Here is a 22105-nt window from a genome sequence, read left to right as displayed (position 1 = left end):
CCAGGGTCAGACTAATTTGCATGTAGCCAGGTTCTGAACTGGGATGGTGCAGTGAGCTAAAAAACGGTGATGGATCAAGCCCTGATCTTTTGACTGGGTAGGAGTGTTCTGCTTAATTCAGATACTCTGTCCATCACCACCCCCTTTTCTGAAAGGTTTTGGCCATTATAGGAGTGGCAGGGTATGCTCAGACATGAGTCCCTTGCTCACTGCATCATCAGGATTCAAGCAAGCCGGGCCGAAGACGGCTGTAATGCCAGAAACCGGTCCCCGGAAGCTTGTTTCCTTTCCAGTAAAGAATTGGCTTGGTAGTTTGGTCTGCCCTGTTCCCATGATGCACTGGGCCAGGGTCAGACTAATTTGCATGTAGCCAGGTTCTGAACTGGGATGGTGCAGTGAGCTAAAAAACGGTGATGGATCAAGCCCTGATCTTTTGACTGGGTAGGAGTGTTCTGCTTAATTCAGATACTCTGTCCATCACCACCCCCTTTTCTGAATCGTTTTGGCCACTATAGGAGTGGCAGGGTATGCTCAGACATGAGTCCCTTGCTCACTGCATCATCAGGATTCAAGCAAGCCGGGCCGAAGACGGCTGTAATGCCAGAAACCGGTCCCCGGAAGCTTGTTTCCTTTCCAGTAAAGAATTGGCTTGGTAGTTTGGTCTGCCCTGTTCCCATGATGCACTGGGCCAGGGTCAGACTAATTTGCATGTAGCCAGGTTCTGAACTGGGATGGTGCAGTGAGCTAAAAAACGGTGATGGATCAAGCCCTGATCTTTTGACTGGGTAGGAGTGTTCTGCTTAATTCAGATACTCTGTCCATCACCACCCCCTTTTCTGAAAGGTTTTGGCCACTATAGGAGTGGCAGGGTATGCTCAGACATGAGTCCCTTGCTCACTGCATCATCAGGATTCAAGCAAGCCGGGCCGAAGACGGCTGTAATGCCAGAAACCGGTCCCCGGAAGCTTGTTTCCTTTCCAGTAAAGAATTGGCTTGGTAGTTTGGTCTGCCCTGTTCCCATGATGTACTGGGCCAGGGTCAGACTAATTTGCATGTAGCCAGGTTCTGAACTGGGATGGTGCAGTGAGCTAAAAAACGGTGATGGATCAAGCCCTGATCTTTTGACTGGGTAGGAGTGTTCTGCTTAATTCAGATACTCTGTCCATCACCACCCCCTTTTCTGAATTATTCAAAAGAGTGGACAGCAGTTATTTTAAAAGAACGCACTTCAAGGTATTAAATGCTGTGTTTAAAGTATGGAAGACTGTACGGAAAAGCTTCGAGATTCCAGTACTTTCCATGTATACCCCCCACTAATGCCACAGGAGTGCTGCCCCCGTTCTTCTGGGACCAGGTGGCCTTAGGCTTGAGAAGGAAGGGGATTACCTGACTTGGCGACTTATATCATGATGATGGGAGATTGCACTTATTTGCGGAGTTGGCGGATAAATTCCATCTACCCACAACTCAATTTTTTAAATACTTACAAGTAAGGGACTTTCTGGGAAAACACCCTATTTGCATTATGAAGTTTAAAAATGTAGAATCTATTAGACAGCAGGGAAACATCAAGCTAATTTATAAAACACTGTTAGAGGGCAGAACGGATGATCTAGAAAAATATAATATGAGATGGAGAACTTGGTTGGGGAACCCCGAAATCTCATTGGAAAAATACATTGATTTGACAGGGAGGATCTTTCCTGCAGCCAGCCTTAAAAGTCAACATTATAAAATGTTATTCAATTTGTATCATACCCCTCTTAAAATGATGAAGTTGGGGGTCAGCATGGTGGGAAGTGTTGCCGCTGTGGAAAGGATAGTGCAGACATTGTGCACGTGTTTTTTGCATGTGCAGTATTGGACACTCTGATAGAATCTATAGAGAGGTTTTTGTCAGAAATAACCGGGGACTGTGTTAAAATTTCTCAGTCTATGATGTTGCTTGGTATTGGGGAAGATTTCCGCCAGTGGCAGCTACTATATGAACACAGTTATCCTATTTTTATGGCCACGGTGGTTGCTCAGTTGGCAATTGCCTCACTTTGGCTACAGCAAGAGGCTCCGCCCTTTGAGATGTGGCGGACCAAGTTTCTCAATGAGTACCACATGGAATACAGTTTATATCCTGTTAAAGGATATAAAAAAAGGAGATTAGGGTTAATGAATTGGGGGGTGGTGAGGGAGTATATGATGGGGTAATTAAGTCTATTATGTATCACATAGTTTGTACCTCATGTTAACTTGATGTCGAGGGCATTGGTTAGGATTGGGGCTTAAAATGGGCAATGATGGAAGTCTTGATGTATGTGTTCAGTTATGTAATATTTATTTTGCTGCTATGGAATTTTAATAAAATTAAAAAATAGTCGATCATTTAACATAATTATCATGTCCTAAATGTGGCAATAATGTTTATGAACAATGTTTAGTACAGAGTATTATGTCAGTCAATATACTGACCATGCTATTCAGGTACAACACCTTCAATAGAATTTGACAAAGGATGACAGATTTAATAAAATAAGGGCTGTTAGCAGGAAAATCAGTAGCGCTCAGACAGGCTGATGTACCGTATGAAAATCCAGTATGTATGGCCACATATTGACCTTGCACTTGGGGCCGTTCATTGAAGGCAGAGCAGAAAAACTCTATGTACAGTACTGCATTGACACCAGCTGCAACTGTGTCATAACATTATGTCAGATAGACCTATATGATAGATTAGGTGCTAGTTCAGCTGTGTCTGCAGCAAGAAGTTATATTTGATTTCACAGAGTTTGAAATTCAGCCATAGTATTTCTATTTCAATTAAACTGCAAACACTTAACGTAACACTGTATCCATACACATTATTTTTACAATGGCCTTATTAACTAAGTAAGTTTAAGTAAGTCAGTTTTATTTGTAAAGTGCATAGTTAATTAAAACCATTGCACAGATAAAAAAGTAATTAACTATAAAATATGGCATGTTCCAAACAGTTTTGCTATGTACACACCGGTTTCTCATGTATTTCCATTAATAATTCTTTAGGAAGGAGTAAAATGCAATGTGCTGATCTTTTTAACTACCATCTCTGATACTATTGTGGGTACAATATTCAATTATTCCCTTTTAAAAGTTTTAGTAAGGAGTTTCTCTGCTGTTAGCACTCAAAAGACAACAGTTAATTTTGTGTTATCTAGTGTTTGAATGTTATGTTTTTTATCATTCCTGGTCCTTTAGTTTGGTGTAGTAGTACTTTAGAGTTGATAGTGATGAATTATTATATTGATATTAGGGTGTGTCCTGAGAAAGAAAGAAATAGTGTGCCTTAAATGGTCTGCCTGTAGAAAATGAGTGTACTGAACATCATTATGCAATGCACATTAGGGTAAGCATGACACTCTCATACTTTTGTAGGGAAATCTGACACCACCAGCTAAACTATAACCTGCATCTACACTGCACTTCCATACCACACCTTCACTACCTACATCGTACATGAAACCTACATCCCAATGTTTGCTGTTCTACACTCCTGCATCACAAAATACATCAGTTACAACTAGCTAGCATATACTTCTTTCCCATCACATGCAGCCTAGAGTTCAATTAGCACTCTTTAAATCAGGAGTCTCAAAACTCTCCTGAGCTACTGTCTAATATAGGAATTTTATAAATGCACACAGAGACCAAATAACTTAAACACTTCCCCTAGAGTACCCTTAAGTTCTTCATTCCAGATACAGGGAGCATAAAGTATCAATAGAACAGGAGCTGTAACGCAAAGGTTTACAATTGGGGTCCCTGAGGATCAGTGTTGTCCCTTTGCTCTTGAAACACCTAAAGAGAGAGAAAGAGAGACGAGCATAAGAGAGGAAGATAAATAAAACAAAAAGAAAGAATGACAAAATAAAGAAAGAAATCAGGAAAGAAAAACAGAAAGAAAGGAAGAAAGAAAGAAAGAAAGGAAGAAAGAAAGAAAGAAAGAGAAGAAAGAAAGAAAGAAAGAAAGAAAGAGAAATATAGGAAAAGAAATAACAAAATAAAGGAAAAAAACAACGAGGACAAAATACCCAGAGAAAAGAGTCAAATACAGGAAATGAAGGAAGAAAGCAATTAAGAAGACATGAAAGACGAATAAACAAACTAGGAAAGGAATGAATGAAAATACAGGAAGAAAGAAGGCATGGTAAAAAGAAGTAGGCGAAAGAATGAAGAGCACAACAGAGAAAGAATAAAGGAAGAAGGTGAGAGAAAGAAAAAGACAGCGAGAAAACAATGGAAGGAAAGAAAGAAAAAAAAATAAGAGAAAAAAAGTAGAAGAAAAAAAAAGGGAGAAGATCAGGTCTGAAGTGGAATTAAGAAAAGATCCTTGTGGATGAAGAAAGGAGAAAAAGAAAGAAACAGAACAATAAGTAATAACACCAAAAGGAGAAATACAGAAAAATAATAACAGAGGAGGGAAGATGAAGGCAGAGAAAACAGATAAGACTGAAAAAAAGAAGGGAGAGATGGAAACAATCAGAGAAAGAAAGACATTGAGAAAGATGGAGATAGGACAAAAGAAAAGAAGGAGACAAGGAGGAAAATTAAGTATGAGTAGAAGAAAGAATAATAAACGAAGAAAAGAGAAAAACAGAAATTGGAGAAAAAGAAAAACTGAAAGAAGAAAGGAAAGAATTACTGAGAGACACAAGATTGAAAAAGAGAAGAAAGAAATAGTAAGAAAGATACAAAGAACTGGAAAATGGAGGAAAAAATGAAAATAGAGGTTGAAATGAGAAAAAAAGAAAGAAAAATATCAAGAAAAATATTAAGGCAATAAGAAAAAAGAAAGAGAACTGAAAAAGATTGCACAACATAGGAGGGAAGGAAATAGATAGTGTAAACAAATAGGGGGGAAGCGGGAAAGAGGGAAAAATAAAGAAAGTGGACAGCAAGAAAGAAAGAATAAAATACATTGAGAAATGAAAGAGAGACATAAAAGCAAGGAAAACAGAAAGACATGTAAAAAGAGGCTAGAAAGAAGTAGAAAAAGAAGAAATTATTTTCAGAAAAGGGTAGTCTGCAATCTCAAGCACTGTCAGCGTTTGAGTAAATCATAGGAACAGGAGCTGTATTTTAAATAGCTGTGTTATCAGGTGGGCACCTGTATATTCTCAAGCTTGTTGACAGCCAATTATCATATGCGAGCTACTCAATGGCAGTCTGCGAGCTACTAGTAACATGTGATTGATTAGTTGGAGACCATTGCTTTTAATCCACCAATAGGAAACACACCACTGCCTACTCTTTAAGTCTCTCTTACTTCTGTACCTACATTCCTCCTCCTTCGGTGCCCTACATTAACACCTGCACCAGACATCCTATAATTTTTTATTTTTTTTAAAACATATTTTATTAGGTTTTCATGCAATGCACAAACAATTCACCGATACATGCAACTTCATTACCTTAGTCTCGCAACACTTGACCAATAATTGTATCCCCATCCAGATTTTGCCTCGCCCCGCCAAGTCTGTGTTAGTCCATCCATTTGTTCCACATATAGACTGAGGCCTTTCTAATAGCAAGAGTTATATCCCAGTGAACCCGAGACACAGTTCTACAGGGCTAAATTGTGTTGCTCTTAGCCTATTCAGGCACTGTCAGCCTCTATGTTTCAGCACGGATAATAACGAACAAAATCCCCCCCCCTTCAACTCAAACTCCCCGCCCTCTAACCCCCCCCGGAACCCTACCACCCACCTCCCCTCAGACATGTCGCTTTCCCTAGCCGCGCATGTAATGCTCATAATGTGTTCTGCATACTTCACCCTAGTCCTATGTCAGTAGCACACATCTCCGCCGGAGGGACACTCCCACTTCCATGCTCGCTCCTCCCATTCTCTCAACTCACTACTTGTTGTTGCAGTCTCATATAATAAAGATGGCACCCATAGCCGGCGAGGTCAGTCATCATCCTCAGTCGGATTCTTGAGCAAATCCACCAACGCCACCCAGGCTCTCGCCAAGTCCCACAATTTGTCGCTGTCAGTCCTCCGAGCTAATTGGAGGCGGAGCGTCCCCTCGCAATCCACCCACTTAGTAAAGTCACGTAGCCAGCGCGCAACGCTAGGGGCCGTGGCCGCCTTCCAATGGCTAGTGATTTTCGCTAGAAGTAACCCCAGGTCTAGGATCTTACTGGTGGTTTTGTTGCGGGAAGTGTGGGGAAACCAGTGCAACAGGCACACCCCTGGAGTATTCTGCAGGTCTCTCTCCATCACCTCCGTCAGTTTGGCCAGTACCTCTCCCCAGAATCCCCGAAGCAGCGGACAATCCCAGAACATGTGTATGAATACCGCACCCTCCAGTCTGCATCGTGGACAGGTAGCGTGGGAGCCAAAAAACTCATTAATTTTGTGAGGCGTAAGATACGCCCGATGAAACACATAAAATTGAATAAGTTGGAACATTTCCAGGCCCGTTCCATTGTCAATTCCCAAGGTTTCTCCTCTATAGGCGTTCCCAGGTCAGTTTCCCACTTAATACGCAGTCCCTCCAGAGGTGTCCTCAAGCCCTGTGTCAACCTCCGATAGAAGCACGTCACCGCCTTGATCCTACCTACAGAGGTGACCACATACTGGCAGGGAAGGAAGACCCGTGGTTCCTCTAACCCTTTTTTCCAGTGCTTGCGCACAGCAGCTGTTATGTCCGCGTGCAAGAGAAAGTCCTGAGCAGGAAGTTCGTGCCTCTGCATGAGGTCTTGAAATGGTAAAAGTGCACCATCTTCATACAGATCTCCAATGGAGGAGATCCCCGATTCCTCCCAGTCATGTAGCCGCTGTCAATCTCCTCCATAGGGGAGCTCCTCACAGAACCACACCGGGATCTTAGGGGCATATGCCGGGCTCCCTTTATTGCGTCGTATAGCCCTATACCAACATTGCCTCAGGACCCATAGATCCCTGGATACCTCACGTTCCCGCATCTGGAGCTGTAGCAAAATCCGACTCAAGTGAAGAAGCTCTAGGTCCCTTCTTCTCTGATTTGTCTCCATTCTCAGCTTCCCTGCCAGCCGTTGTGTGAACTATTGGAACTGGGCCGCATTGTAGTAAGCCTCAAAATCCGGCACTGCAAAGCCTCCCTCCCGACGCGGGCGCATCATGGTCGGCAGAGCCACTCTTCTCCATCCCGTTCACCACAGGAAGCTTGAAACCATGGAGTTGAATTGGGCAAAGCACTTTCCAGGTATCCAAATCAGCAGGGTAACAAAGTAATAAAGTAAACGGGGGAGGGTTATCATTTTAATAATGCCACACGCCCCGCAACCGACAAAGGCAGGGAGGCCTAGAAGTCAAGGTTACTCCTGGTGGAGTGCAGAGCCTTCCCTATGTTACCCTCAAATAAATCAACTGCCTCGTGGTAAATTCTAACCCCCAGATCAGACATCCTATAATTTATACCTACATACTGACCAACAACTCCGGCACCACCACTGTCACTCTCAATACCCGCCAAATCATAAGTCTCACAAACTTTACTCTATACAGCTTATCTCAAACATAAACACAACATCCCACACCGATACCCATAAAAAATGCAACAATAAAACTGTTCTGCTTTATCTCTGATTCTATTGCAAAATAATGGTATACTTGGTTGTGATTTTTGTAACTACTAAATACATTTTTTGCATATTGTGTTCAGAGGTTTTGAATTATGAATACATCTAACACACCTTATACATTAGAAAAACATTAATCTGGTCAAACGGAAAAATTCATAAAATCTCAAATGTTATCCACTCTATTTTTTTTGCACATTGACAGTAAAAGTAAGAGAGGTTTATTTCACAACTAACGGCAAAAGAAAGCTGTAAATACATAGATCAATTAAATAGTAAATGAGCATTCATCAAAGTAAATATTTCTTTGTAACAATATGATGCTCAATATATATCTAGGAGAGAAACCGGTGGACTTCAACGCAGGTCTATGATTGTTTCACCTCTTTATATATTTTGCAGAGCCTTTAATAAGACTATAACAAACATTAGGCCCCTGATTTAGAGGTTGGCGTACAGGTTATACCGTTGCAAATATGACGGAGTACCCTGCCCTCCAAGCTTTTGTCCACCTGCCTTATATACAGGTGGGCAGACTACAACTTTTCAATCAGTGGATTTCTTGATGGCTCAGTCGACCAAAGCCTAGAATGATTTTCTTTTGCCCATCACTGCAAAAAAACTTGCCTGTGAGGGACAGGAAAAAACAATAATGATCTCCACACCTTGGGAGAAAATCCCAGAGTGTGGAGGTCATGAATCTTTTGTTTTTCAGAAACTGCCGCTTCATGTGTTTCTGAAAAAAAAAGTTAAATAGTTGGTGAACGGCTGTCAAACCGAGGATGGCCATCCACCAAACCTTTTGTACCTTGATGGAAACCGCTGTGACAGTGGTTCCTTTCAAAGTACAGAGATGATCGCTGGGCAAGAGGTCAGCTTGAAACATAACAACTCAAATACCATTGGGGTGGCGGACGCAATGTCCTCTGACACCCTGGAGGACACTGCTTTGCCTGTCAAATACAAAATCAGGCCCCAAATTCCATATTTTCACTCCTAAAGAACTTCTGAAATATCTTAACAAAGGTAGCAATATTGTAACACCGAGAATGGGATTCTTCTTTACATTCCACAGGTAGGCAAGGGCTGAGAACACAAAACAGAGTCAATCTGTATATAACAAACTAATAGATTCAAAGGTAAAGCTCTCTCATAGATCTTGATTTGTATTTTGTAAAATGAATTGCCTATTTTAGTACCTGATTTGCACACAGAAATGTGTGTGCATGTCTGTACTGGTTTGTGTGTGTAGTTGTTTATGTGTGTGAGAAACTGAGAGAAGAGAGAGTAAGAAAGGGGATGAGAGTCCGGGGCTGCACTCATTTAAAATTATGGACTAGATTGGCAAAAACCACAGGAGGTAGGTGGTGTTTGTTTTGCAGCAGATTTTGCCAAGGCATATGCTGGTCCTGATCTGGGTTTAATCCATCACCATTCTTTAGCTCACTCAGCCACCCCAGTTCAGACATGGCCATATGCAAATCAGTCTGACCCTGTGCCTCATAGGAACAGTCCAGCCCGAACTGCAAAGCCATGTCTTCCCTGGACCGGAAACAAGCATCCTGGGACTGGTTTCGGATTCATAATCCTCATCAGCCAGGCTATCTTGAATCCAGTGGCCAAGTGAGCAAGGGACTCACGTCTGAGCATACCCTGCCATACTTAGGGCGAACAAAGCGATACACCCCCTTTTGTACCACTTTGTTCGCCATAAGTTGGCAGGGTATGCTCAGACGTGAGTCCCTTGCTCACTTTGCCACTGGATTCAAGCAAGCCGGGCTGAAGACGGCTGAAATGCCAGAAACCGGTCCTCGGAAGCTTGTTTCCGGTCCAGGGAAGGGTTGGCTTGGCAGTTCGGGCTGGACTGTTCCCATGAGGCACAGGGTCAGACTGATTTGCATATGGCCATGTCTGAACTGGGGTGGCAGAGTGGGCTAAAGAACGGTGATGGATTAAAGCCAGATCTGTTGACTGGGTGTGAGTGTTTGATTGGTTCAGATGCTCCGTCCATCACCATCCCCTTTTGTACCACTTTGTTCGCCATAAGTTGGCAGGGTATGCTCAGACGTGAGTCCCTTGCTAACTTTGCCACTGGATTCAAGCATGCCGGGCTGAAGACGGCTGAAATGCCAGAAACCGGTCCTCGGAAGCTTGTTTCCGGTCCAGGGAAGGCATGGCTTGGCAGTTCGGGCTGGACTGTTCCCATGAGGCACAGGGTCAGACTGATTTGCATATGGCCATGTGTGAACTGGGGTGGCAGAGTGGGCTAAAGAACGGTGATGGATTAAACCCAGATCTGTTGACTGGGTGTGAGTGTTTGATTGGTTCAGATGCTCCGTCCATCACCACCCCCTTTTGGGCCTTTTGTAACAAGCATTGTACTTGCACCCATTTCACCCCCACACTATGTCAAGATGCATTACACCATTTGCTAGGAGGCTAGGGCTCATACAAGTGAGGGAACACTTTTGTCCAGGTGTTTCTGTCAAATTACTAAGCACTGGCAAAGGCAAACTGGATCGCAGAAGATGTCTAACTATAAGGGAAGCAGTGTAAAGGTAGCACACCCACCGAGGCACACTTTGGGAGGTGCTAGGGGTCAAGAAATCTCAGGCTACAGCCTTATTTTCAATCTGTTTTGGCAACTGCTGGTTCTACTTGGTCTATTTCAAGGAGTGATTACATTGTTGTTATTTGCTCCGCTTCTATCTAATTGTTAATTGAGTCTTAGGGCCTGATTAGGAGTTTCGAGGACAGGTTTACTCCATAACAAACGTGAGGGATATCCCGACATCCGTATTACAATTCCATTATATCCTATGGTAAGAACATGTAATATGGCGGACGGGATATCCGTCACGTTTGTGACGGCGTATCCCATCCGCCAAACTCATAATCAAGCCGTTATTGATTTGTTCAGGCATCTCCTGTTTCACAATATTCCCTCTATACCTGATCCATGGTACTTAATACTTGTTTTGGATTTGTTTTTCTCCTCTTGTTCGTCACAAATGTTTCAAATTACCAATATTTCCTATTTCTGCATATTTAGGAGAATGCGCCTGAACTTGAAAGGATGGCTTTAATGTGTCAAATTAATCTTACCAAGTGGATACCACAGTCAATATCTTCTAAGATTGTAAATCTGTTTACGGTGCCTTCTATTCCAGAGGAGATTGTGTTTTGGGCCCTTCATCAAATGACAATTCAATACGGTAATTTGAAAAAGTGCTATGTTGTTGTCAAACACTGTGCTCTGTGGCAGTCTACCGGATTCTACATTCATTTTAGGTCTGTCTGCAAATAGTTTTATCTGTCTATGGCTCATGTCATCACAACACTCAAATACACAGAGTGGGCTCTGAAGCATGCGGCAACATGTTCTTTCAGTTCCCTTACTCCATTGTTCTTTCAGTTCCCTTACTCCATTGGTTGTTTAAAGTATTTCTACATTTTGTACAAAACCTATAACAGTATGGTGAATTTATGCATTTTACAGTGGTGATTGAAAATGGATCAATCACTAGCATTGCATATACAATGCAAATTGAAAGTGGAAAGAAGCCACAGGGTATATTTAAGTTATTTTCTACATATATTTCAAACTGATTGTGGCATTCAGAATAGAGTCCCATGCCCATACCCATGCCTTTGCCATTTCAGCCCGCATAGTTAAAACAATTAATTTTTTAAGGAAGTGACAATTATTTGGAAGGAAATACAACAGCACCACTATGTGTTGCAACCCCATGCCATAATGGTAATTCAAATAAGCTCTAAAACGATTACTTTCTGTACAGTGCTAATTAAAGAAACAAGCATCTCCGTGCTTATGCCATCAGAAGGCTTCAAAATATGGAACTCCAGCAAGAGGTCTTAGAAGTGAATGGTTGCATCTTAAATACAGGTCCACTGACAGCCACTTTTAAAAGATGCAAATGTATTGCTGCTATTTTGGTTATTATGTTCAAATGATACATATTGTTTTAGATTTGTTGAAATTTAGTAATTTCACATTGTAGATTCACATTTTAGCACCACGTACCAGCACCAGATGTCCCTTACAGGTTTTGTTTCATTATGTCTCTTGAGGAAAAACTGTTAAAAACAGCTCTACACCAACCAGCTACTTAACTATTAAGCCTTTATTTGTACAAGGATTTAGAATTTCTGTAAATGCAGCAACTCTGCTATAATGCCGAACTCCTTCATCACGTCATAAAAAGGTACGAGTGAATCCTGGGAAAAGACAATGTGAAACGTTCTTTAACGCTTATTGCATTACGTTTTATGTTCTGCTGGGTGGAAAATATACAAAGCCATGCATCAAGATTTTTTTACAATATGTTTCATGACCAACACCACCTTTGCAGCACACTCATCTTAAGTTGGTATTAGTGTTTAGTTTAATTAATATTGTTTATCCTATTTTCTCTTACAGGACCGGAAATGGAACCATATCTAGATCTGATTCTCAGAACGTTCTTTCCTGTAATGAAGACTGCTTCTACAATCAACCAGAAATATTGGTTTAGCCTTGGTGTGCACCTGCGCTGGTGGAGCGGTCGGGTTCGGTTTGATGGTTGGGAGAGTGTGGGGAGAGGACACCTTTATTAAGTTCACTTTTGTAACATTTCCTGAGAGCACCCTTCATGCAAAGAGATGCAATTTCTTATGTCTGATTGGTGCAGAGAATAACAGTCCCTATTCATCCCATTGTTTTCAACAACTGATTACTTATCTGCATTAAACTTTCATTTGTGGCACAAATCAGAACTCAACTGCACCATTGGTCCGCATAATGTGTAACTCCACTACTTTCTAGTACATTTGCCAATTGAACTGGCATGCTGAGCTGCTGTGTCAAGTTTGCCATGTAATGACTGGAACACATCTCTAGTCTGTATAGTGCACCTCCGGGAAACACCCTATTCTTTTCAGTAATAAAAAACTAAGGGCTTGATTTAAAGTTTGGTGGACAAGTTGTATCCTATTGTATGTGTAATAAGAGGGACGGGCTATCCCATCACGTTTGTGATGGGATACCCATCTGCCACAGCCTGAATCAGGCCTTATGTTGTGAACTTACCTCCCTAGGAAGTGAAGCATTAAAACCTGTAGAAATTGTACATCATTTCCCAGAGGTAATTGTTCACTTCAATGGCACAGACATCTTGTTTCAACCTAGAGATTGCACAATTGCAAACTAGTCACCGTGTTAAGTAAAGATTTAGACTGGTCAAATCATGGAGTAAATATATTTTTACCATTTTTGCCTCTTGAAAAATAGAGAATGCAGGAAGCAAGATTTGCTCCCAACTAAACATTTTCAATATTAGGACAGAAAAAGGGGCAATGTGATTTCACACGTTTTGCTATGCTTAATATAGGAAATTAAATGAATCAGTGTTTATTTAGATGTTAGATTAAAACCAGTGTACTGTCTTCCTGCCTGATTAGCAGAATAGTGCAAAATCATTACACCACTTTTTTACTCTGGTGATATCTGAACCAGCACTTCTTTGTTAACCACATAAAGTGATTCACAAAATTAGTGATAAGGAATGCTCGGATGCATCATCTTTTATATTTTTACATACTTTTTTTTATTTTCCAAGAGGGCAAATATCGTCATACATTAATAACTTGAGCAAAATCTGATTTCTCCACTCTTATTTCATGAACAAAACTGTACAAACTAAATTGCTTTGTTGCTTATTGAATGTAAAAAGTACTCTGCTGACACATATTCTGCCTTTCCTTGATTTTAGTTCAATACAATGAGTTGCAGTAATGTGGAATTATTACCATATAATGCCTAGAATGCTTCAAAAGTGCAATAGGATGCATGATCGAAATGGATACTATTACAGTATCTATGAGAGTCAGAGAATACCTATGTGAATTAAGTCTAATACCTGCTAAAAATCATATCCTATCAGCAGACACATTGCACTGTTTTTGCTCAGTATGTCCTATGCACTACCAGACAATGTGGTACATGTGTAGATTAATGCAAAACTTAAGCCTTTAAACTTAACTGTATTTTTTTTATTTTTGTGCAGTCATTGAGATGTTATCAGGCCAGTTTGCTTCCAGTGTAGACACTCCTCTAGTCACACTTTTCTTTGAAGCCTACTCAACCTGTAAGGTATTTCTTCTTGAAACCATCCCCAGTCTCCAGGAGGTGAGTTGGTAAAGTGGGGAAAGAACAGAGTGCAGTGGATGAAGGTTTAGAGCTGTTACGTTTTGTGAGATAATTGATGCATACACATTGACTGCCCCTTCCTCTGCCTTTGCATTTATACTTCATTTGATGAAATACAAAAAAATATGAAATTCATTCTCTTGACCCAGACTTGTGATCTCTATTTATGTAGCTGAATAAAGTGTGTAAAAACCTTTATTGTACCCAACCAAGTATCAAATTCCTATCAGGTCAGATATATAAAACAAAAATCAAAGCTAAACCATGGTATAATACTTAAGTATTAGGGAACAGTAAGTGTAATAAGTATTTTTGAAAAAGAAAATGACAGAATTAGATTCTAGGGCAATTTAATAAAATCGCAGCTGCAGTAGTGTATTTTCTATGTCTACCACAACCTGTCCATGAATAGGAGGCAGGGGAAATATATTTTTTAAAAAGAGCTGGGGAGAGGGAGAAAATAGAGACAGTGGGTGGGGAACCCTCGTCCAAATAATACAAGAGCGAAACAAATTCATAGATAACATTTCTATTTTAGAGAATCAGTTTTGTCTATTGGAATATTCTGCCAGTGAAACAAACCACTGCCTTTGCATGACAGAATCACTTCCTAGTGAACAGATGTCAAGTGCAGCTGCCTCTCCAGGGAACCCTCTACTTCCACATGTGGCTCATCTTTCCTTAGTAGTTAATGTCAAGTGTGTGGAACTGAAAACCTGGTGTAATTTATCTTAACAGGTCTGGGGGCAGGTCATCACCACTCTGGGACATTTGTCCTCCGTTCTGCCAGAGGAGCAACTAGATAAGGAGCTTCCTTAGTTGGTCAATGAAGTTGAAAGGCTCCAGCCCCAGCTGCCTGCTGATATGGCATTTCGTTTGCTCACGGTGAGTGTGACCTTTATTTGCTGTCCATGCTTGCCACTTCAACCAATCCCAAATGATCCACTCATAATGAACACTGTATCCCATAATGAGAGATTAGCTGCAATGAAACACTACATTATTGAGAAATGAGGGTTGAATACAGAACTACAGGATTCCATTGGTGAGTTACTTACACCACAGGTGGAGTTGTGAGATGGTTCAGGCCTCCATCATGTGTACATTGGGCCAACATATTGGCATTCCGCTCCCGACAGTACCAATGTTGTGGGTATCAGAAATTTTGGGATGTAGGAAAAATGTATGATTCCAAGTTTGCCCCTTAGGTACCCCTGAGAAATAGAACCACCACACCAATTCGGACAGTAATTCCCCACTATTTGACACATTCACGCCTGGTAATTATTTCAGTTGTGAGCTGGTGTATTGTTTTGGGAGATGAAGGGATTACAGGGAATATAGTTTTCCAACATTAATTCCAAATACTGAACCAGCTCAATTGCGATTAGTACACAATCCATGAAGGCAGCCAGAGAAGCAAAATGAACATTTGTATTTGTTACATATGAAATCGGGTTTTAATAAAGGAGAAATGTGTACCAAAGCAACTGTGCTAGAATTTAAATAAACATCAACAGTGCTGAAATTTGCTTTACCTGTTGTTGTGGTACTGGGTAAGTAAAAGTTGGTTATGGAAGTGAAATTGAGCAGACTGACGTTCCATCTTGATGCGTTAATCATAACAAAACAGCAGATCTTCAGTCACTAGAGCCCTGACATAGGTCCCAAGCAGTAATTGGGCTTACTAAAGCCCTAGTGACCTCTTATAACAAACAGTGTGCCATTGCATTTTCTCTAGTCTGAGAGGCTGCTTACACCCTGTGAAATACAAGTACATTTACAAATTACCTTCACTAAGGAGCCCCATGACTTTGCATTGCACTCCTGGTGACCGAACATACAGGTAAAACAGTGAAGTCTTAAGAGGAGCACTGGAATGGTATCATGTTGGTAATCAATAATGTGTTGGAATTATAGAACACTACTACTTTTAGTTGCTATAAAAACAAATATTAGCAAAGGAAAGAGTCCGTAGTTAGAGACGTGGGAACTGTATTAGCTGAAAAAGCAAGAGTTACGTAGACCTTGGTGGACACACTATTGGAATCATTACGTCTCCAATCTGCCAATTTTCATTTCCACAGAACTATTGTTTTTGAGGTTTGAGAATTGTAGATTAATGTTGAGGCTCTAAGTGGAACAGTTTCTGCTAGGTCTGACGACTTACATTTAAAAGGACAGAATGTTCAAATTTCCTTACAAGTCCTTCTTTTGACAGTCTCCACTTGTAATAAAAATTTGAATACCAGCTACAAACATAAAAACATGACAGAATTTTGTTGTATGGCATATTGACCATGTACATAATTTAAGGTTGTTCCCCCAATGAGTCTTACAAGCCTTCATTGCAGGTGATCATTCTCCTCATTAGCATCTGTGTAGCTAAATGTGTTCCTAAAACTGCTTTTCGTCACCCATCTTCTGTGTTGCAGCTCCTGCCTCCACGTTGCCTTTGATTCTCATAAGCAAACACTATCCTCTTAGGCTCCTCTGTATTCCCATGGTTCACAGTGTGCAGGGGTGCAAGAGGGACATTGAACAATCCTGGTCCACAACTGTTAATAGGGAAACTGATGTAGCGGCGCATACATGGATCCAGGTTTTAGAGGAGCACCCCAATTTTGTCTGTATTTTACTATCTAACAGGAAAAAAGGGGAAAATGTATTTCCAATAGTGTTCATCCACCCATGCTACATCTAAGTGTGCCCTTTGGCTTGAGGGTGTATTTTGCTGACTTTGGATGAGATTACATTAGTGGAGTGTGGATCACTTGGAGAAGCAGGCAGATAACGAGAGGACCTGTAGGATGAACAGGGAGAAACAGGAGGGTGAAAGGGAGGTCAAACAGAGGAGGAGGACAAGGGAACAAGACTCTACAAAAAGTTCCGTACAACTGGATGGAGGAGGAGGAGGAGGACCAAGATCACTAGCAGGATTAGGAACACAAGGAACTGGATTTCCAAGATAATGAAGAGAAAGCAATAGCAAGAGGACCATGGGAAAAACCTGGAGGATCAGGCAGCCAAAAACCACAGTCGGACAGGATGACTGAGACCCCAAGGACATAAGGCCCAGCATGCCCAAGACAAAGAGGAGGATCAGTAAAACCAGAAGAATATGTAGAATGAAGTAGACCAGAAGGACCAGAACCAGGAGGCCAAAGAGGAGAAGAAGTACAAGTAGCCACTTTATTAAGCGCCATAGAAGCCAGAAACTAGCTGACTCCAAACCGTTTTGGTGGTATAACAATGAATGTATGCAAGCAAGAATTGCCCTTGGCAAGGCTATCAGGGTTGGGGAAATGGGTACTGTCCGTACTGCAAGATATGAATACAAAAAAGCTATCCATAAAGCCAAGTGCCTATGGGATGAGCTTAGATGGCAGGACCTAAAAGAAGCTAGTTTGCAGAATAATACCAAATTATTCTGGAATATCATTAAGTGAGGCAGAGGGGGTCAACCTGATCAGCCCCTAAGTCATGTCTCTCATGAAGGATGGGTTAATTACTTTAGGCCCCAATGTGCGCGTAACCCTTTAGATGATCAAATGGAAGAAGTTAGTTATATTTTTTATACTGATGAGGCTTTTAATGACAAAGAAGTTTTAGCAGCTCTTAGTGCAGTTGCTGGAGGTAGAGCGCCAGGACCCGATGGTGTCCCTGCGGATGTGTTCCTCTACGACAAAATACGATGGGGTAGATACATCTTGTTGATGGCAAATGCAACGGCCCAGGGTGCCCGATCCCGGTTTCCTGGAAAGGGGCCGTGATAATTCCAGTATATAAAAAAGGAGATAAAACTCAACCGGGAAATTACAGACCTATCAGTTTGATGGATACGATTCAGAAGGTAGTTGGGAAGTTGATCCTGAACAATATCTTAGACTGGATTGACGAGAATAGTATATTGTCCCCTTTCCAAGAGGGTTTCCATAAATACACTAGGACCATTGATCAAGTCATTCATTTTATTCTTTGATAGTGGAAGACTGTGACATTGGGCAAGGGCAGCCTTTATGCTGCCTTTGTTGATCTACGTTCAGCTTTTGACCTTGTCCCTCGTTCCCGGTTATGGGTGACGTTGAGGGAATTAGGCCTTTCGGACGACATCCTAACCTTCGTAATGAGGCTACACGAGGGCAATCACGCTAGAATCCGTTGGGGAGGGCAGGGTAGGGTCATCACCCAGTTTCCGGTTGAACGAGGGGTACGGCAAGGCTGTGCCATGGCACCAACGTTATTCTCTTTGTATATTAATGGAATAGTGGACCGTTTGTTGCCAGTGAATACAGATGCCCCTTCTCCAGCAGGTTTAAAAATTCCGATTTTAATGTTTGCAGATGGCACATTAATTATTTCCAAGACTCCCAATGGCCTCCAGCGAGCTCTATCAATTTTTTAAGATTTTTGTGCTGCTCGAGGCCTGGAAGTTAATGTGTCAACAATGAAATTAATGGCTTTTAATCCGCATCGAAGTTTTAAGGGGAGGGTTTTTATGAATAAACAACCACTTGAACTGGTCAGGGCTTTTACCTATTTGGGTATACAGTTAGAGAAGAACCTTAAGTGGGACTGCCATATAGATTTAGCAGCCCTGAAACATCGACAAGTTATGGGAGCTGCAGTCTGGAGCATAAAAGGTCTCTAACAAAACCAATTAGACCAGTCCTCCAAGTTTATGAATCTAAAGCTGTTAGCTCCGCGCTTTATGGCGCCGAATTTTGGGGGTTTGAGAAAGCAGCTCCTTTAACTTATTCTGAAAATAAGTTCCTCCGTAGCATTACCAATCTCCCACAAAGCACCCCTCTTAAGCCACTTAGATATGATTTGGGTAGAAAAGCTATTATTGATGTCGCCAAATTGCGTCCGATTTTATATTGGCGCAGGTTGTGAACGACACCTGAACTCTCATCATATGCCTCAGGTTTTCTGGATGTAATAAAATCTGATGCCTTCCACAAAATCGGTTGGTTAAGAGGTGTTAGGAATAGCCTGATTGGCCTGGGAATGAGAATGCTATGGGAGAACCCATTAGAGGCTTCTTTTCCCTCTTAAAACTTCCTGAAAAAGAATTATTGGGAGTGGGCTGCTTTTAATGCTTGGAGTAACTCTGACTTATCTTCTATGGTGGGAATCTTCTTAGAAACAAAACTCACACCCAGATTAGAATCCAATTGGGATAATATCACCAGGCCGAGAGATAGGAAGCTTTACTTCCAACTCAGGGCAGGCTCCTTACCTTTAAAGTCCCTTATGTCCAGGTTGACTCCCACAAGTGATAACATCTGTCCTGCCTGTGGGAGTCATAGCGAAACAGTTGCCCACCTGCTTTTTACCTGTCCCGCCTATGCACTCCCTAGGCGAGTTTGGCTGGCTCCAGTGTGCAAACTACTTTGCACATTTAGGAGCGCCGAATCGGAAAGGCTTATGCGTACCAGCACTTTACAATTTATCACAATAGCGGTAGCCAAATACCTAGGATGGGCGTGGGCTATAAGTCTGAAACCTAAATCTGGGTAATTCTTTGGTGAGCATTAATTTTAACTTCCCTAGCCTGGCCACTGAATGTGATTGATTATTTTAACTGGGTGTAACTTTTATCTCGTCCATTTGCTCTGAGATCTAAGTTTTATCAAACATTTTTAACTATCCAGCCAAGGCATTTTTAACTGTATCTAAATGTTGTTTGTTTTGTGCTTTTATGAGTATACTTTGAATAAAGCTACTTTGGAATGGAATGGAATGGAGAAGAAGGATGTGCAAGTGGAAAGGGTGGGTCATCAGGAGGACCAGGACCACCAGAACAAGAAGGAAGAAGATGGGCAGGTCAACATGGAGAACCTACACCACTGTGAAGACCCTACACAGAATGAGGAGGAGGAAGATGGCCATGAGGATGAGTAGAAGGGGAGGTAAGGGTCCAGGACAGCCAAGAAGTTTAGAAACTCCAGGACCACCAGAAGGATTTGGAAAACTTGAACCAACAGGGGACCAATACCATGTCCAAGAACTAGGAAAACCAAGAGGATCAAGACCAGGAAGAATAGGAAAAGGATTTCTAAGAGAACTAGGAAAATAAGGAGAAAAACCAGGAGGAGGGAGACCAGTAAGAGGAAGAAGACCATGAAGAGAAAGCGGAGGCTAGGAGGTCCAGAACAGCAGCCACCACCATGACCACCATGAAAAACCTGAGGGCCAGCACCAGGATTGCTAGGAGAAACAGCACCAGAGGATCCAGAGGACCTTGGAAGAGGATGACCAAGATTAGCTGGACCATGAACATAAGGACAATGAAGATCATGAGGACCAGCAGGACTGGGACCAGAAGAATGAAAAGATTGAAGAACACCAGGGCAAGACCACCAGAAGAACAACTAGGAGGGACACAGCAATAAGCACCATGGTAAAGATAATCCTTTTAACAGAAGTAGGATCTCAGGAGGATAAGGGCTACTTATGGCCAATGACCAATACCTAGAAGACCAGGACCAAGAATATGTACATGAAGACCAGGAGGATGATTTTGAGGAAAATATGAGTTGACAGAAGGGAAAGAAGAATAAGAGGATGATCAGGAGGAAGAGACCTAGAAAAAGGAGAAAATGAAAATCAATAAGAAGATTAGGAGAACTATGAAAAGGAAGACCTGGTAAACCAGGAGCATGAAGAGGAAAACCTATAGGTGGAAGACCAGGAAGAGGAGAATGACCAAGAGGAGTAGAGGGACCAGGGCAACCAGGAAGTCCAGGAGCACTAGGATTACCAGGTCCACCAAGAGGACACAACTATCAAGGGAATCACAACGGGGCACGCATCAGGAGAACTAGGGACAGGAAAAGCAAAGGCAGAATGATGATTTGAAAAGGAAAGAGAGATCAACAAAACTGATGGGTACCATTAAGACCAAGGCCAGCAGGAAGACCAGGAGCAGGAAGACCAAGGCCATGAAGGAAGGGAATAAGATGGCCAAGAGGATCTAGACAGTGCCATAAGAAGAAGGAGTAGCAGACAACCAAGAGAACTAGAACCACCAAGAGAACTAGGACAACCAAGGCAAGGGCCATCATCAACAGTGGCTCAGAATACAGGGCCTACGATGACAAGTGAGTCTAGGCTACATGTGTTAGGGCATGCCCCTGTTAAATGCTGAACATGTTCTCTTCTGGTTCCTTGATGGACTAAAATCCAACATCTGACTCCAACAGATAACCTCTACAGAAATCACTATGTGGATCTGAGAGATCTTAAGGCACTGTGAGTCAATAAAACAGAGCAACCAGGAAAGAAAAAATAGACATAAGCACGGTCATCTGTCAAATTCTACTTGTGGTCATATGTATTTAGAATTAGTACACAAGAGAGCTCATTCACACACCAACTCACTCTTGCATTCAGGCAGAATTTACACTTTGAAGTTTGTAATTCACCACTGACCATCATCATTTGCACAAACTGCCCTTTGGCCTCATCTCAATTTTCTTATCTCCTTGCAGACCCTTGAGTTATGCATCAAGGCAGCTGTTACTAAGAGTTGCAGAGCGCTGAATGGAACTGTGCCAACCGTGCTTGCCGTCCTGCATCACCTGGTAAGTATATACATGAGGACAAACAAAGTATTTCAGTGCGAGGCGACAGACATTTCCTGTGTAACATATTGTAACAAATAAAGTTTCTACCTTAATCCAATTTATAGTAGGAGTGTTTTAAAGGGCAACATTTGGGAACTCTCTTGTATAAAATATTAAATTATAATCCATAAAAATCCTATATGAACCAATTTGCTTCTAGGATGCAAAGAAAGAAGACAATGGATATAAATCTGTCAGTGTTAAGAGCTCCTCTGCAAGAACCCCCCATAAGTCTGCCTCCCGGCAGCTCTGGCTCTGATAATAGGTAACAGAGGAAGAGAGTGACAGGGAAAGGGAATGGACCCAGGGGGAACACCAAGGATGGAGACCTGAAAGAAAAAAGCTGTACCCAATAACAATGGTTTACAACAGAGACATAATACTAACAAAGCTTATCTCGTAGGTTCAATTGTCCAGTTAGAATTTACTATATAACATATACTGGACTCTTCATGACATTCCTAACAACAGTACACCCAATCTTAAATCTATATATTTAATAATAATAAGGCTATATCATATACATTTGATTAATGCCACCAATCAAAGGAAATTCAGCATTTATCCCACTAAGGTTCCTAAAGTCGATATGTGCAGAAACTACCCCACAATTTAGTTCAAATAATCCAAATACACAACATTTCTGGAATATCCTTACAATCCAAACTTGAA

General features: G+C 41.6%; 2 protein-coding genes across 2 annotated transcripts in view; both read left to right on the top strand.

Annotated features, from left to right (window-relative positions):
- LOC144790668 (uncharacterized) overlaps positions 1-12993 on the top strand; it is a 100603-nt gene extending 87610 nt beyond the window's left edge. Inside the window, exons 6-7 of the mRNA XM_078665395.1 lie at positions 10647-10809; positions 12036-12993. Coding sequence (XP_078521521.1) covers positions 10647-10809; positions 12036-12211 — 339 coding nt within the window. The 3' untranslated portion in view covers positions 12212-12993. The remainder of the gene's footprint in view (positions 1-10646; positions 10810-12035) is intronic.
- Positions 12990-22105, top strand: part of LOC144790667 (maestro heat-like repeat-containing protein family member 2A) — a 69402-nt gene continuing 60286 nt past the window's right edge. The window contains exons 1-2 of the mRNA XM_078665394.1: positions 12990-14687; positions 21299-21391. Coding sequence (XP_078521520.1) covers positions 14667-14687; positions 21299-21391 — 114 coding nt within the window. The 5' untranslated portion in view covers positions 12990-14666. The remainder of the gene's footprint in view (positions 14688-21298; positions 21392-22105) is intronic.

This window comes from Lissotriton helveticus, chromosome 11, assembly GCF_964261635.1.
Source record: "Lissotriton helveticus chromosome 11, aLisHel1.1, whole genome shotgun sequence".
NCBI lineage: Eukaryota > Metazoa > Chordata > Amphibia > Caudata > Salamandridae > Lissotriton > Lissotriton helveticus.
Note: the sequence above shows the minus strand (reverse complement) of the source record. Positions and strands in the feature narration are given on the sequence as shown.